Source organism: Corvus brachyrhynchos, unplaced genomic scaffold, assembly GCF_000691975.1.
Source record: "Corvus brachyrhynchos isolate BGI_N302 unplaced genomic scaffold, ASM69197v1 scaffold522, whole genome shotgun sequence".
NCBI lineage: Eukaryota > Metazoa > Chordata > Aves > Passeriformes > Corvidae > Corvus > Corvus brachyrhynchos.
Genome location: NW_008236649.1, coordinates 988385 through 1001103, shown reverse-complemented (window position 1 = coordinate 1001103; position 12719 = coordinate 988385). Strand labels below are relative to the sequence as shown.

General features: G+C 56.3%; 1 protein-coding gene across 1 annotated transcript in view; it reads left to right on the top strand.

Moving 5' to 3' along the window:
- The window catches only part of SPATA20 (spermatogenesis associated 20), a 14414-nt gene extending 4223 nt beyond the window's left edge, over positions 1–10191 (top strand). Inside the window, exons 12-17 of the mRNA XM_017726820.1 lie at positions 4–65; positions 771–939; positions 1354–1562; positions 1667–1866; positions 1987–2067; positions 6149–10191. Coding sequence (XP_017582309.1) covers positions 4–65; positions 771–939; positions 1354–1562; positions 1667–1866; positions 1987–2067; positions 6149–6319 — 892 coding nt within the window. The 3' untranslated portion in view covers positions 6320–10191. The remainder of the gene's footprint in view (positions 1–3; positions 66–770; positions 940–1353; positions 1563–1666; positions 1867–1986; positions 2068–6148) is intronic.
- The last annotated feature ends 2528 nt before the right edge of the window (positions 10192–12719 follow it).

Sequence of the window (12719 nt, the reverse complement as noted above, 5' to 3'; positions counted from 1 at the left end):
TCCCCGCGCCGGGGCCCACCGGCCACGGCCACACCTGGACACCAAGATGCTGGCGGCGTGGAATGGTGAGAGGGGGCTCTGCTCTGGGGGCACGGGCCTTGGCTGGACTCCCACCAGGGCCTGGTAGCAACAGATCCTGCTGGGACTGGAGAGCTCCCACAGAGGCACTGGGTAGGCTGTGTGGAAGGAGCCCCACACCTGCAAGGCTTGGGAGCATCAGGATACTGTTCCAGCTTTATTTCCCTCCCCAGCTGCCAGCAGAGAGCAGCAAAACTCTTCCCGTGGCTCAGTCCAGCTCCTCTGGCTGGGCTGTGGGGAAGGGGACTGGGTTGGGGACTCAGAACCCTGGTGGGCACAGAGCCCATCCCTACTGCTGCATGGGTGGGGTATCACAGCTTTGTGTCTGTCTGGGGGTCCTGCCACAGGGAATAACTGCAGGACCCCAGGCGCTGTTCCCAGCAGTAAATTCCTGGGTGTTTGGGTCTGGAGCTGGCGTGGGCTGGAATTACCCTGCAAACTGGAATAGTCTTGAGCCCTGTATCTGCCCACAAGTGAGGGCTCAGCTCTTGCTGGCCTTACAATACTCTGCCTGTCACTTTGGTGACAGCAAGTGACTTTGTTAGTGATTTGAACCGAGCAGAAGAGCTGAGACCTGCTGGCATCAGGGAGGACGAGCTTCATGTTGACCATCCTTCAAAGGACTGACAGTGACCCTCTCACTTAGTTCCATGAGCCCTCCCTGACCTGTACCGGTGTCTCTGCCTCTGCAGGGCTGATGATCTCAGGCTTTGCCCAGGCTGGGGCTGCCCTGGCTGAGCAGGGATATGTGAGCAGGGCTGCACAGGCAGCTGCCTTTCTGCGGACACATCTTTTCGACCCCGACAGCGGGAGGCTGCTGCGGAGCTGCTACCGGGGCAAGGACAACTCAGTGGAGCAGAGGTGAGTGTCTGAGAGTCCACAGACTTGACTGGCCACCTGCAGGTGCTGCCCAAACCCCCAGCAGTCCCTGTCCTCTCTTCCAGGCAGGACTGAACTGGGAGGGAGAGAGGCTGTTTGTTTCGTACAGAGCTCTGGTGCAGTTTAGGAAGGATTAGTGTCCCCCAGCAAGTGAGGAGGAATTGAGGTCAAAACCTTTTCCTGTTCCTCATCTTTCATGCTGGCAAGTGTCTTCCCCTGCCTTTCCCTCCTGTACAGAACCCTGGGGCTGAGCCGTGTGGTGGCACAGCCACTGCTTTGCTTGGTGGCATCTCCTTGGGTAGCAGAGACCAGTAAGCAGGGCTTTGCTGGGTTGGAGAACTTTCCAACCTGTTCAGTTTAGAGATTCTGATTGTCCTTCCCTGTCTGCCACTGCAGCGCTGTGCCCATCCAGGGCTTCCTGGAGGACTATGTCTTTGTCATCCAGGCACTCTTTGACCTGTATGAAGCATCACTGGAGCAGGGCTGGCTGGAGTGGGCCCTGCATCTCCAGCACATGCAAGACAAGCTCTTCTGGGACCCTAAAGGCTTTGCTTATTTCTCCACCGAGGCCGGCGATCCCTCCCTGCTCCTGCGTCTCAAGGATGGTGAGCTCAGGGACCTGGCCGTGCTTTCCTTGGGTCGTGGTGTGGGAGGACAGGGCTGTGGGGTGGTGAGGCAGTGGGCTGATGGCAGCTGTTGTCCCTTGCAGACCAGGATGGAGCAGAGCCCACCCCCAACTCTGTCACTGTCACAAACCTGCTCCGAGCAGCTTGTTACTCTGGTCATATGGACTGGGTGGAAAAAGCTGGGAAGATCTTGTCTGCCTTCTCAGAGAGGCTGCAGAAGATCCCAATAACCCTGCCAGAGATGGCCCGGGCCACCGCTGTCTTCCATCACACCCTCAAACAGGTATGGGCTGGGGCTCAGTGTCCCCTGCAGGACCTGCTGTAGGGAGTGGGGCTGGCAATGGTGTGGGTGCAGTCACAGCTCTGTTTTCTCCCTCCTGCCACCCACCCTCTCCCTGGACAGGTCGTCATCTGTGGGGACCCCCAAGGAGAAGATACCAAAGAGATGCTGCACTGCGTCCGCTCCGTCTTCAGCCCAAACAAGGTAGAGGTGCCCCCTGCCTGCCAGCCCTTCCCTGGCCTCTGCTGCCTGCACTGCTGGTGCTGCATCCTTTCTCCCAGTGCAGCTGTTGCTTCTGTCCTCCTCCTCTGTTCTGCCTCTCTTCTGGGAAGCATCCTGTCCTTTTTGTATCTAAGCACAGCCAGCAGGGCCAGGGCTGAGCCCCTGCACAGAGCATGGGCAGCCCAGCCCAGAAGTGGCTGCAGCAGTGGTTGTTATTGCTGCTGGCTGTTTACACTGCTCTCAGCCTGAGCCCAGTGCTTTCCCAAGGGGAACCTTTCACTCCTGTGTGAATGTGTCATGCCCAGTGTGGATGCGTCATGTCCTGTGCAGATCCAGTCAGTGTCTGGGTCACCTGCTGCCTGGAGACACCCTTGCATCCTTGGAAGGGATGAGGCAGTACCTCAGTCCAGTTCTGGGTACCACCAGCTGGGACAGGCTGGCTTTTCCCAAAGCTTTTCTCCCATTTAGCAGCTGTTGCTGTGTATTGGGGTTCCTGCCTGGCTCTGCTTGTCCTTATCCCTGCTTTGAGATGTGTCAGTGCATCCCACAGAGGGGCTGGAGTTGTTGGCTGTATCTGGAGCTGGCAGGGAAGGGCAGCACAGCAGCTGGTGACCATCAGGTTTGGTGGGCAGTGACCCTGCCTTGGGGATAATGGCTTTGACCTCAGCAAAGCTGTGAAGCTGAGGGAAATAGGACTGGGCTGTGAGTGAGGGGGCTCAGTGTTTGGACTGGATTCATCCCTGGCCGTTGGGTCCTGGTGCCAGGGACTGGTGTGTATGTGGGGAGCTGAGGCCAAAGCATCACTTTCCCTCTGTAACACCAGCTAGGATGAACTGGGGAGGGCTGAGCCATCAGCACAGGAGCCTCTGCTCTGTCCTCACATTAGCTCAGCCGACAGGGGTGTCACCCCTGACCCTCTGCCTGTGTGCCCAGCAATGTTTAATGCCAGCACTGGAGGAGGGACACATTCCCAGGAGCATGAGTAGGGCACACAGCTCCCTGTCCTTCCTCTGCCATCACCTGTCCAGCAGCTCCCTCATTCCATGCAGGTGCCTCTTTTGTGTGTGAGTCCTCTGTTCCCACACTCTTTTCTGTCCCTTTGGAGGATTACACTGAGTGACCCGGTTTGCAGGAGCCCAGCACCACTGTTAACAACCCTCTGCCCCAGCTGGTTCAGCCCTTGGTCCCCTGAGCCCACACTGGCAGCTTTGGGGTCTGGAGCAGAAGAAATACACGGCCGTGTCCTCTCCTTCCCTGCAGTCTGGCTCCCTCCTGCCAAGCTGGTAACAAGCCTGGCTGGTGGGGATGCTCCTTCCCCAGGGGAGGGTCTTTTGCTCCCAAGCCTTTGCATTCCTTGGGGAAGGGAGGAAGATGAGGGCAGGGTATTCTGGATGGATATTTCCATGGGGGAGTGAAGCCGGGGTCGTGCCTGCCCAGGGCTGCTTGGAGGGGCATGCAAGAGGCTGCAGCTGGAGGCTGGCAGCAGGCAGGGTGGGAGTCTAGCCCTGCTTGGCCCTTGTGTGTTCCTCATGTTGCAATGATGGGATGCAGCTGAAGCTGTTCCAGCTTGGGTTTGTTTCCTGGATGAAGAATTGTGGCAGGAGGGAAAAGCTCTCCCCCAGAAGAGCTGTGGACACATATCTCCCCTTCTCCAAGCATGAGTGTGCAGGAATGGTTAGGAGCATCATCTCTGGCCAGTAGCAATGGCTCCTCACCTTGCAGGGCTGATGGGAGGAAGGGGGGAGAATCCCACTTCTCAGAGAGTTGCACTGCCTTTGGGAGCAGCCCACTGCCTCCCAGCAGCCGTCCCTCTTTCCATGCTGCATCACACAGACATGAGCGTGCTCCTGTTCCCACCTGCCTCCATCCCCCTCCAGCTGCTCCCCAGATCTCCTTCCCCACCACGGGAAGCTGCCCTAAGCAGAGCAGCCCTGGGTCACCTGCTCCAGGGACATGGCTGGTTTGGGAATTGCCTTTGCCAAGGAGTTGGGGGAACATTCCTGTGTCCCCTGCGCCCTCACTCCCTCTGTGCCAGCAGGGTGCTGGGGGCCAGGCTTGCGTGCAGGAACACAATTAATTAGGTCGTTCCCCTAATTAATTCCTTACAAACCTCACCCTGAAGTCCTTGCTGTAATGAGATGCTGATGATAAAATGGCATTGAGGTCGTGATTTTAAATGGACCCTGGGTCTGGAGGAGCCCTTTGCTGCAAGCAGCTCTGTGGGGTGCAAGTGGGGGTGATGCTGATAGCTGTTCCCAGGGTGTCCTGGTGCTGGGAGCAGAGAGGGTTGGGTCCCTGCTCTGGGGCTGGATCCCAGCTCCTGGTATAGATCCCTGCCCTGTTAATGGTCTTCAGGGTAATTATGAAGGATCCCATTATCTCCTTGGCTGCAGAGCGCTCGCCTGCCGCTCGCCTTCATCCTGGCCCCGTGAGAGGACCTTGGGGAGCTTGTGAGAAAAATGAATAATGAATTTCAGATTGGACATGAATTGGTAATTAATCACTCCTGGAATTAATTCCAGACAAAGGCGAAGGGGGAGGAAGTTGGGGGGGGGAGCAGAAGGCAGGCAGGGAGACAGGCTGAGCCAGAGCTGGGTCAAGCAGATGTGGGGTGATGGGGGACGGGACAGGACTGCAGCAGCCACTATCCGGGGCAGGGACTTGGGGATGTGATGCCCCCCATGGGACACAAGGGCAGCCCCTGCCAGGCATGAGTGAAGCTGTATGGGTGTCCCTGGATGTCAGTGCTGGGTCTTCTGCTGGCCCTGGTGTAGAGGATGCTGTGGTGGGAGATGTGTGCTGTGAGAGGCAGCATTTGGTGTCAGCATCCCTTGGTGGCATTGGTGTGAGTAGCAGGGACGTGTTGTGAGTGTGTCCGTGCTCGGGAGGCGCATGCAGGGCTGGGATTGGGGTGGGCAAGGGAGAGCTGTGTGCTCCAGCAGCAGGATGTTCCCTCTGTGCCTTGGAAGGGCCAGACCTTTGCTCACCCTTTGCATCTGTGTCGGCACGAGGCTTGCTGACAGCTCCTGGCCTTTCTCCTGATTAGCCTGCAAGCCCTGAGGCTTTAACAAACATTTTTCCTTTCAGAAGAGCTAATTATCCTGGCAGCCCGGTCATCACCCCTGGCTGGTGCTGCCGTGTGAGCTGGGAGAGCCCCTGACCAGCTCATTGCTGCCTGAGTTGTTTTGGGAAGCGTGGGGAGGGCAGGAGGATGAGCTGCAGGTAGGGTGGGGCAGTGCTGCAGCTGTTCCTGGGGCTGCCCCTGGGGCTGTCCCTGGGCTGGGCAGGTGTCCCCAAGGAGCTGGCTGTGCTGGTGATGCCTTTTCCTGGTCTTAAAATCAAGAGTCATACATGGTTAGAAGGGGAAAAGGGATTTTACCTTGGTATTTATTTTAAGGATCCTTAAGTGTACACGTCCAGGTCATATGCATCGAGATGCACCCCACCGAGCCTATATATCCCCCCAACATCGGGTATAACCTTACAGGTTTTACTAATTAGCAGATCTATCCAAGATTCCCCAATGAGAGGCTCAAGTGAGCCCCCCTCCCCAAGGAACCTTCCCCTGGATGGTTCTATCTTGGTTTACAGAATGTGTTCTGGAGAGGACCTTGGGGTCTGGGGCACACTGATCCCTAACTACAAAGCCTCTAAGATGTTGAGTCTCTCAGCTTGACAAACAAGTCCAAGAATGGAGGCAAAAAGCACTAGGAATACAGAAGTTGTAAAAAGGTGTAACAGGGCTATAAAAGAAAAGGCAAAAATCTTCATGGCATCACTGGGATGTGCTGATCCCTGTGCTTCATCCTGGCTGCCAAGTGTCCAGTGGTTAAGGGAGGCAAAGCTGCCACATCTCCATCACGCTTCTTCCTGCACTGGGATCTGACTACTGGGGGACTCTGGCAGAGGGCTGGAGTGGGTCCCTTCAACTCCCTGTCCTCTCCCCATTTTGGGAAGAGTGGGGGGGGACACTGCCAGCCCTCAGCGTGTCAGTGGGGCAGGAAGGACCAGCTGGCTGGTGCTGGCTGTGCTCTCTGGCCCTCACAGCTCCTTCTCTGGGCAGGTGCTGATGGTCGCAGATGGAGACAGCGCTGGGTTCCTCTACCGCCAGCTGCCTTTCCTTTCATCCCTGGAGAGGAAGGACGGGAAAGCCACCGCCTACATCTGCAGCAACTTTACCTGCTCCCTGCCTGTCACCTCTGTCCAGGAGCTGCGTGGGATGCTCAGCCCATGAGCCCCTCAGTCCTGCTGCCTGCAGGAAGGGGACAGACTGGCTTGGGAACATGGGAGAACCCCGTAGTAGAGGCACCCTGATTGCCATTCCAGATGGTTCCTGGCAGTGCAGTGGGGCTGTGCCCTTCCCCACCTGCAGCAGGTTGGTGTCTGCTTGCACTCGTGCTCCAGCAGCATCTCAGCACAACTGACTGTGGTCCTGGGTGCTGTTTTTGGCATGGCCAGGAGACACCCACTGAGGAACAACTCCTGCCCCTGCACTCACACTTGCTTCTTGCCTCTTCTTGCTGGGGAAAAGGAAAACAAATTAAATATAAATCCCAGTGTTAATGGAGAAGTCAGATGGGAAAACTGTTAGGGTTCCTATAGCAACCCAGGGTAACACTGTCAAAAGCACCTGGATGACTTGGGAGTCAAGTGCTCTTGAAAGCGTTACTGGCTACGACAGCTGTGGTATTTTTCCATTACAGAGAAGATTGTAACATACATTAACTTAATATGTAGTGCATGAAAAAACCCTGCTGATTACAACTGATGAAAGCTTTATTCTCCTTTTCCCCCCCACCTTCCCTCCTTGTCCTCCCTGCTTCCAAAGGGGTGAGTACCAGGTTTTCAGCATCCCTCTGACACCCTGGGCTCCCCCAGCACGGCACCCCACATCTCAGCTGGCTGGGTGCTGTCATCTGGCAGCAAAATGGCACTGCCCACTGTCTTTCCAGTGGGTTGTGCCAGGATTTGGGGGTAACTAGCCAGGAGAAATGCCTTTGAAGTCAAATTGGAATTTTGCACTTCATCTGAATGCTTTCTATGCTTGTGGAAGAGGAGGGATTTTGTTTTCTCTCTTCTCTTGCTTTTAAAAGCTGAAGTGTTTCTGGAAATCCAGCTGAAAATTGCTGGTTTGGCAGATGGCTGCCTGCTTTCCTCTGGGGTTTTTTGCCTTTTTTTTTTTTTTTTTTTTTTAACTTGGCATCTCTGCTGCGGGGATTGATTTGACACCCATCCTCAGGAGTGCTCGGAGCGAGTTGGTTTGTGTCTGCCGGGAGAGCAGGGCTGGTGCTGAGTGCCAGTGTGGAAGCCCACGTGTCTCAGATGCCACAATGCCAGCTGTCCCCGGGGTGGCACGGGGCTGGGGTGACGTGCTGAGCCCCTTTTGGTGCCCACCAGCCTCCTGTGGCACAGACACAGGGTCCTTTCCTCCCACACCATGTTGCTTGTTGGCATCTCTGTGAGCAGCCCCCAGGCAGAGCTTTGCTGTGAACCTCTGTCAGGATGAATTGGGTTCACCTCTCGGTAAAAAATAAACACAACAAAAAAGAATGAGAAGTTATTGTTGATGAATAACTGCTGTTGTGGCACCTCTGTCCTCCCAGTGCCTCTGCCTTGCTGCTGTCCCTGGGGGCTGGTGGCCATGGTCTGTGCTTCCCACACTCTGCCTGTCCCCAGAGCCACCTCTGGGCTTTATGGCCTTAGCAGGGGTGGCTTTGCTTGAGTTCTACTGCAGCCCCCCTTCTGGACCCCTTGGTACCCCTTGGCTTGGTGCTGGGGCACCCAGGGGTGCTGCTCTTCTGGTGGCCATGGTTAAACCCTCCCACTGGTGCTTCTCGTCCTGTCCTGTCATCCCTTTCCTGTCACCAGCCCTCTGATTTCATGGCAAATGCTGTTTTGCTGTGAGGATTCTTTTCTGGGGCAGTTACCAGGAGACAGGGCTGGTGGGTGCTGCCCAGGCTCTCAGGAGGATGGTGGAATGGGATCTCCAGGCTCAGGGGTCCTGTGCCACTTCAGAGTGTCTATTTTCCCGATCCCTTCCCACATTCCCTTTGGTGGCAGATGCAAGGGCTTTCTCCATCAGTGCAGAGGCTCAGGGTGGCTGGAGGCAGCATCCTGTACTCCCTCTGCTCCTTTCCAGCTGCAGAGCTGTCAAAAAAGCTCTCCAAAAACACATCACATAATTGATGTGCTGCTTTTTGCCCACAGCCACTTGGGTTTGCCGTCAGGCTGCTCCAGAGGGCACAGGGGGCTTCCTCCTGCCTGGGGACTCCGGGCTCCCCTGGGAGCCCCAGCAGCTGTGGATGGGGAGAAACAGGTTTTCCCTTGGTGTCTTTAATTTAAACACCTGCTTTAACATTTAACACTTACATTGGGGGATGTGCAGGGCACCCCATTGCTCAGACCACCAAGGCATGGGACACCCACCGTGCCCCTTTGGGGGGTCTGGGACATGTGGGGTGAGGGGGAGGCAGCGCCAGCAGCCACCCTCGCTGCGCTAATGAGGCTTTCCCTCTAATTAATATTCCCTGGAAAACCCGGCACTGGTTCTGGATTTCTCAGCTTTTATCTCCTGTGGCATTGATGTGACATCAATGGGAAATGGGCTTTGAACGCTGTTGTGGGGGATGCTGCATCTGCGGGAGAGGGGGGATGGAGAAGGGTGTCCCAAGCCTGGATCCAACCCTGCTCCTATGTCAATACCCCTGTCCAAAACACATGGAGGGGTGCAGTTTGGGCGTGCCAGCCTTTGAGAAGGTACATCAGGCAAAATACTGAGGTTTTTTAACCTGGGCACATGGTTCACTCACACATGAGCACCCAGGTCTGGCACGGCTGAGCACCCCATTGCCCCATGCTTGGGTGGCCAAGTAGTCAACACCTGAGCACTGATCTGCTTATGCCTGAGTGGCTGATTAGCTCCTGCCTGAGGGTTATTTTGGGCATGAGCAGGCAGGTTTTGGTAGCTGGGGGTGCTGCAGGAGGAGGTTGGGAAGTGCTGCTCAGTGGTTGCTCTGAAAGTGATGGAGAGGCTCCATAATGCCCCAAAATATTAGGGGAGCCTACACCAGGCAGGGGCAGGGGGGCAGGAGATGTGGGGCTGGTATGAGGAGTCCCTCCAAGTCAGTCCTGTGCCGTTGAGCCCAGTAACTCCAGTGTTCACCCAGAGGGAATGTGCAGCCAGCAAGCTGCCATGGTGAATCCCCTCAATTCCAGCCTCCTCTCCTGGGTAATTTGGGGTGCTTGCTGTGGTCCCCTTGCAGCAGGAGGTGGGTGGGGGTATGTGTCAGGTTGCACCAACCCTCCTCTGGCATCCCATGGAGCATCTGCAGGCAGTGGAGGGGGCTGGGGGGCTCAGCAGCTCCTGCTGCCCCTCCCTGCCCCAGCATTTGCCTTGCACAGATGTTCACACCATCCAGCTCCAACTAATTCCAATATCCCTGACAAGTGAATTTGCAGCTGAGGCTGGCCGACACTTGCTCAAAATGTGCTTCTTTCTTTTTAAACTGACTTTCCATGCAGATGAGTGCCAGGGACCAAGGGGACACAGCCAGGCTGTGCTGTGGGGACTCTGGGGGGGTATCCCCTGTGGCTCAGCTGCTGCTTTCCCCTCCCACAAAAGTGTGTCCTGGCCATTTCTACCCAAACCCTACATCACCTCTGCACGGCCCTAGAGCATGTGCCCTGCCTGGCCTCTCCCAGAGCCCCCTGTGTGCTCCAGAGCTGTGCAGGGGAGCTCGCAGCTCTCCCCAGGCTGGCTGCCTTTGCCAGGTGCACTGGCCAAGGTGTTTTGGGGACCATCATCCCCATGCGATTCTCAGCTGCTCCGAACAGGCTCTGCACCCATGGGCCGATGCTTCGGAGCAGTTGAACACTTGGAAGTCTCCCATTCCTGCCTGGCAGCTGCAGCAACCCCATCCATTTGTAAAGGGCATGCCATGGCTGGGAAGGCAGGGAGGGATGGGGAGGGATGGCTGGAGGCCATCGACACCAATTAAGGGTTATGCAATGGACACTTGGCCATTACATGGCCATTAATCCTCCTTTAATGTAGTTTTGGTATTTACTGACTGTGGTAACTGTTGCATTAAATCAAAATTAAATGTTTATTTTGGAGGCTCTACAGAAGGGTGGAGGAGGATGTCCAGGGAGGAAGGTGCAGGTTTGTGGGTGCCTGGGTGGGAGGGGGGTGTACAGAGGAATCAGAAGTGCAGTGGAGGGATGGCCTTGCCATGAGTGTGGGGATGTCCCCAGGTGCTGTGCCAGGCTGTCAGTGCAGGTGAGGTGACAGTGGCATCTCCGCTGCCTGCGGCACTTTGTGAGCTGCTAAATTAGAGGTGAGAGATGCTGAGGGCTCCCAGGGAGCCTGGGCTGCTAATCAAAGGGGAACAAGCTCTGCTTTCCATCTGGGGTTTTATCCAAGGCTCCAGGAGGGCTGAGGCTGCTCCTCTCCCCATGGCCGAGTGGAATTTGGAATTAACTCCTTGTGTGCTGCAGCCTGGCAGGAGCAGGTAGCAATATTTCATGATATCACCTGCAACTAAAACCCACATCAGGAATGCTGAGGCTTGGAGGAAGCCAGAGCTGAGAGGCAATGCCCAGATTTTGGGGGCAAATCTCCTGCTGGAATAGCAACTCCCAGCCATAGAAACTAGGTTTCTGGCTGCAGCATGGATGTCCTGAGGCAACTTCCCTGGTGCCTCTGGGCTGATGCCTGCTGGCTTGTTTGGGGTTTTTACCCACAGAGAAGAAACCTGAATGTCCCTGTGTGACCCAGCACTCTCCTCCCCGTCCCTGACACCCATGAATCTGGGACAGGCAGAGCTGGGCTCGCTGCAATTATCCGTGGATTAACGGCAGCTAATTTAGTTTGAGTCACAGAAGCTAAACTGGATCGATACGGGGTGAAGAGAATAAAGGAGGAATCGATAGGTATTCAGAAATGCAGAAATGAGGTTGCACATCCCTGTGGGATGATGCTTTTGGGGCTGGGGCAGCGGTGCTGCCTGAGCGCTGTGGGGCTGGGAGGGAGCGGTGGGGACATGGGAGCGGGTGGCGGGCGATCCCCGGGGCGGTGCACGCCAGAACGGCAGAACTGCGACTCAGCACAAGGCTTTCATCGCGTTCGTGCAGCTCAGCAGACCGGAGGCTGCCGTGACAGGCGAGAGCTGCGGCTCTGCGGGATCCGAGGCACGGCTTTGACAGCCGGCCCCCGCCGGGGCCAGTGCCGGTGCGCTCTCCCCCGCTCTCCTGGGGCCGCCGGGAAACCGGTTTGATGTTCAACCACAATTTGGATACGAGCTGGCTTGGGCCACCTGCAAGGTGTGCACCCACCGGGCATCCTCACAGCGGCATGGAAACTGGGCATGTCCCGGTGACCTCTGGGGTTTCTGTGCTCCCGTGGCACCACTGAGGGTTGGTCTGTCTCCCTCGTGTTGCTGCCTCCTGGCCTGGCAGCAGGGCACGAGGCAGGGTCCTTTTTCATAGCTGACAGTCCATGAATATTTATAGCAGCATATTAAAAATGGCCCCTGCATCCCAAATTAGTCACGGGGCCCTGGGTAGAGGCAGGGCGCTGGGTGCAGTGGCACTGATGTCACCCCTGGTCAGATGGCAGTGGCATGGTGCCTCAGCTGGGATGGGATGGAGCAAGGGATCCCTGTCCCTCTGGGGCTGCCTGAGTGACTCTCAGGTCTTGCCTTTGGATCAGGCCCTGCTCCCGTGGGTGACCCTCTCATCCCTCCTGGGAGCCTGCTCAGGGTGCCAACAGTGCACAGATTTCTACACCTCTTGGCTTCTCTTGCTCACCATCTTGTGCTTTAAAACTCGTGTCTTAGTGGCTGTGAATGAAGGTTCCATCAGCTGCTGCGGGCTGTGGAAGCTGCTACCCCCACCACGTGCTGTGGATGTGCTGCCTCTGGGATGCTGCCAGAACAGGTGTGTTTATCTCTAAGAAAATAAAGGAAATCCATGTTTTGGTGAACAAATAGAAATTGAAGGGAAAAAAGATGGAGATAAAGCTATTTCCCATCTCCTGAGGGGTTGGTAGAGGTAATAGAGAGAAGAATCTAATTTAGAAGGAATCTACAAAGACAGAAGTGCTGGAGGGGTCCTGGTTGTAGTGTGAAGCTGCAGCCTGAGCATTGATGGAGCAAACCCATGGGGATGGGATGTGCCCTGGCAGGAGTAGGTGTCCCCCTGGTGTTTGGAAACCCTTCAGCCCATGGGCAGGCTTCACCAGGGGCTAAACTCTGGCAGGGGAAGGGTTCTTGCTTTGCTTTCTGTGGCCAGCACTGGCGAGGAGCTCAGGGAGAGCCCAGTCTGGGAGGAGGGAGGCAGAGGAGGAGGACCCTGTGCTGGGAGCAGGCAGGCAGAGGCAGTGAGGCAGAGCAAAAGGAGATAGTAGACAAAATCAGGAGGTAATCAGGCTGGAAACACACCCCGGGGAGGGAAAGCTCTGAGCACAGCTGGGTTAACCCAGGTCAGTGCAGGGCAGAGGTTCAGTGTCAGCGTCCCTGTGACTGCAGTGCTTTGGCAGAGCCCCCGAAGGGGAGTGGGGTGGAGGGGACAGAAAGGGCCCGGTGTCCTTCGAGACTTGAGAAGCACAGGCAAAAACCCCTCTAAGGAAGGTGCTG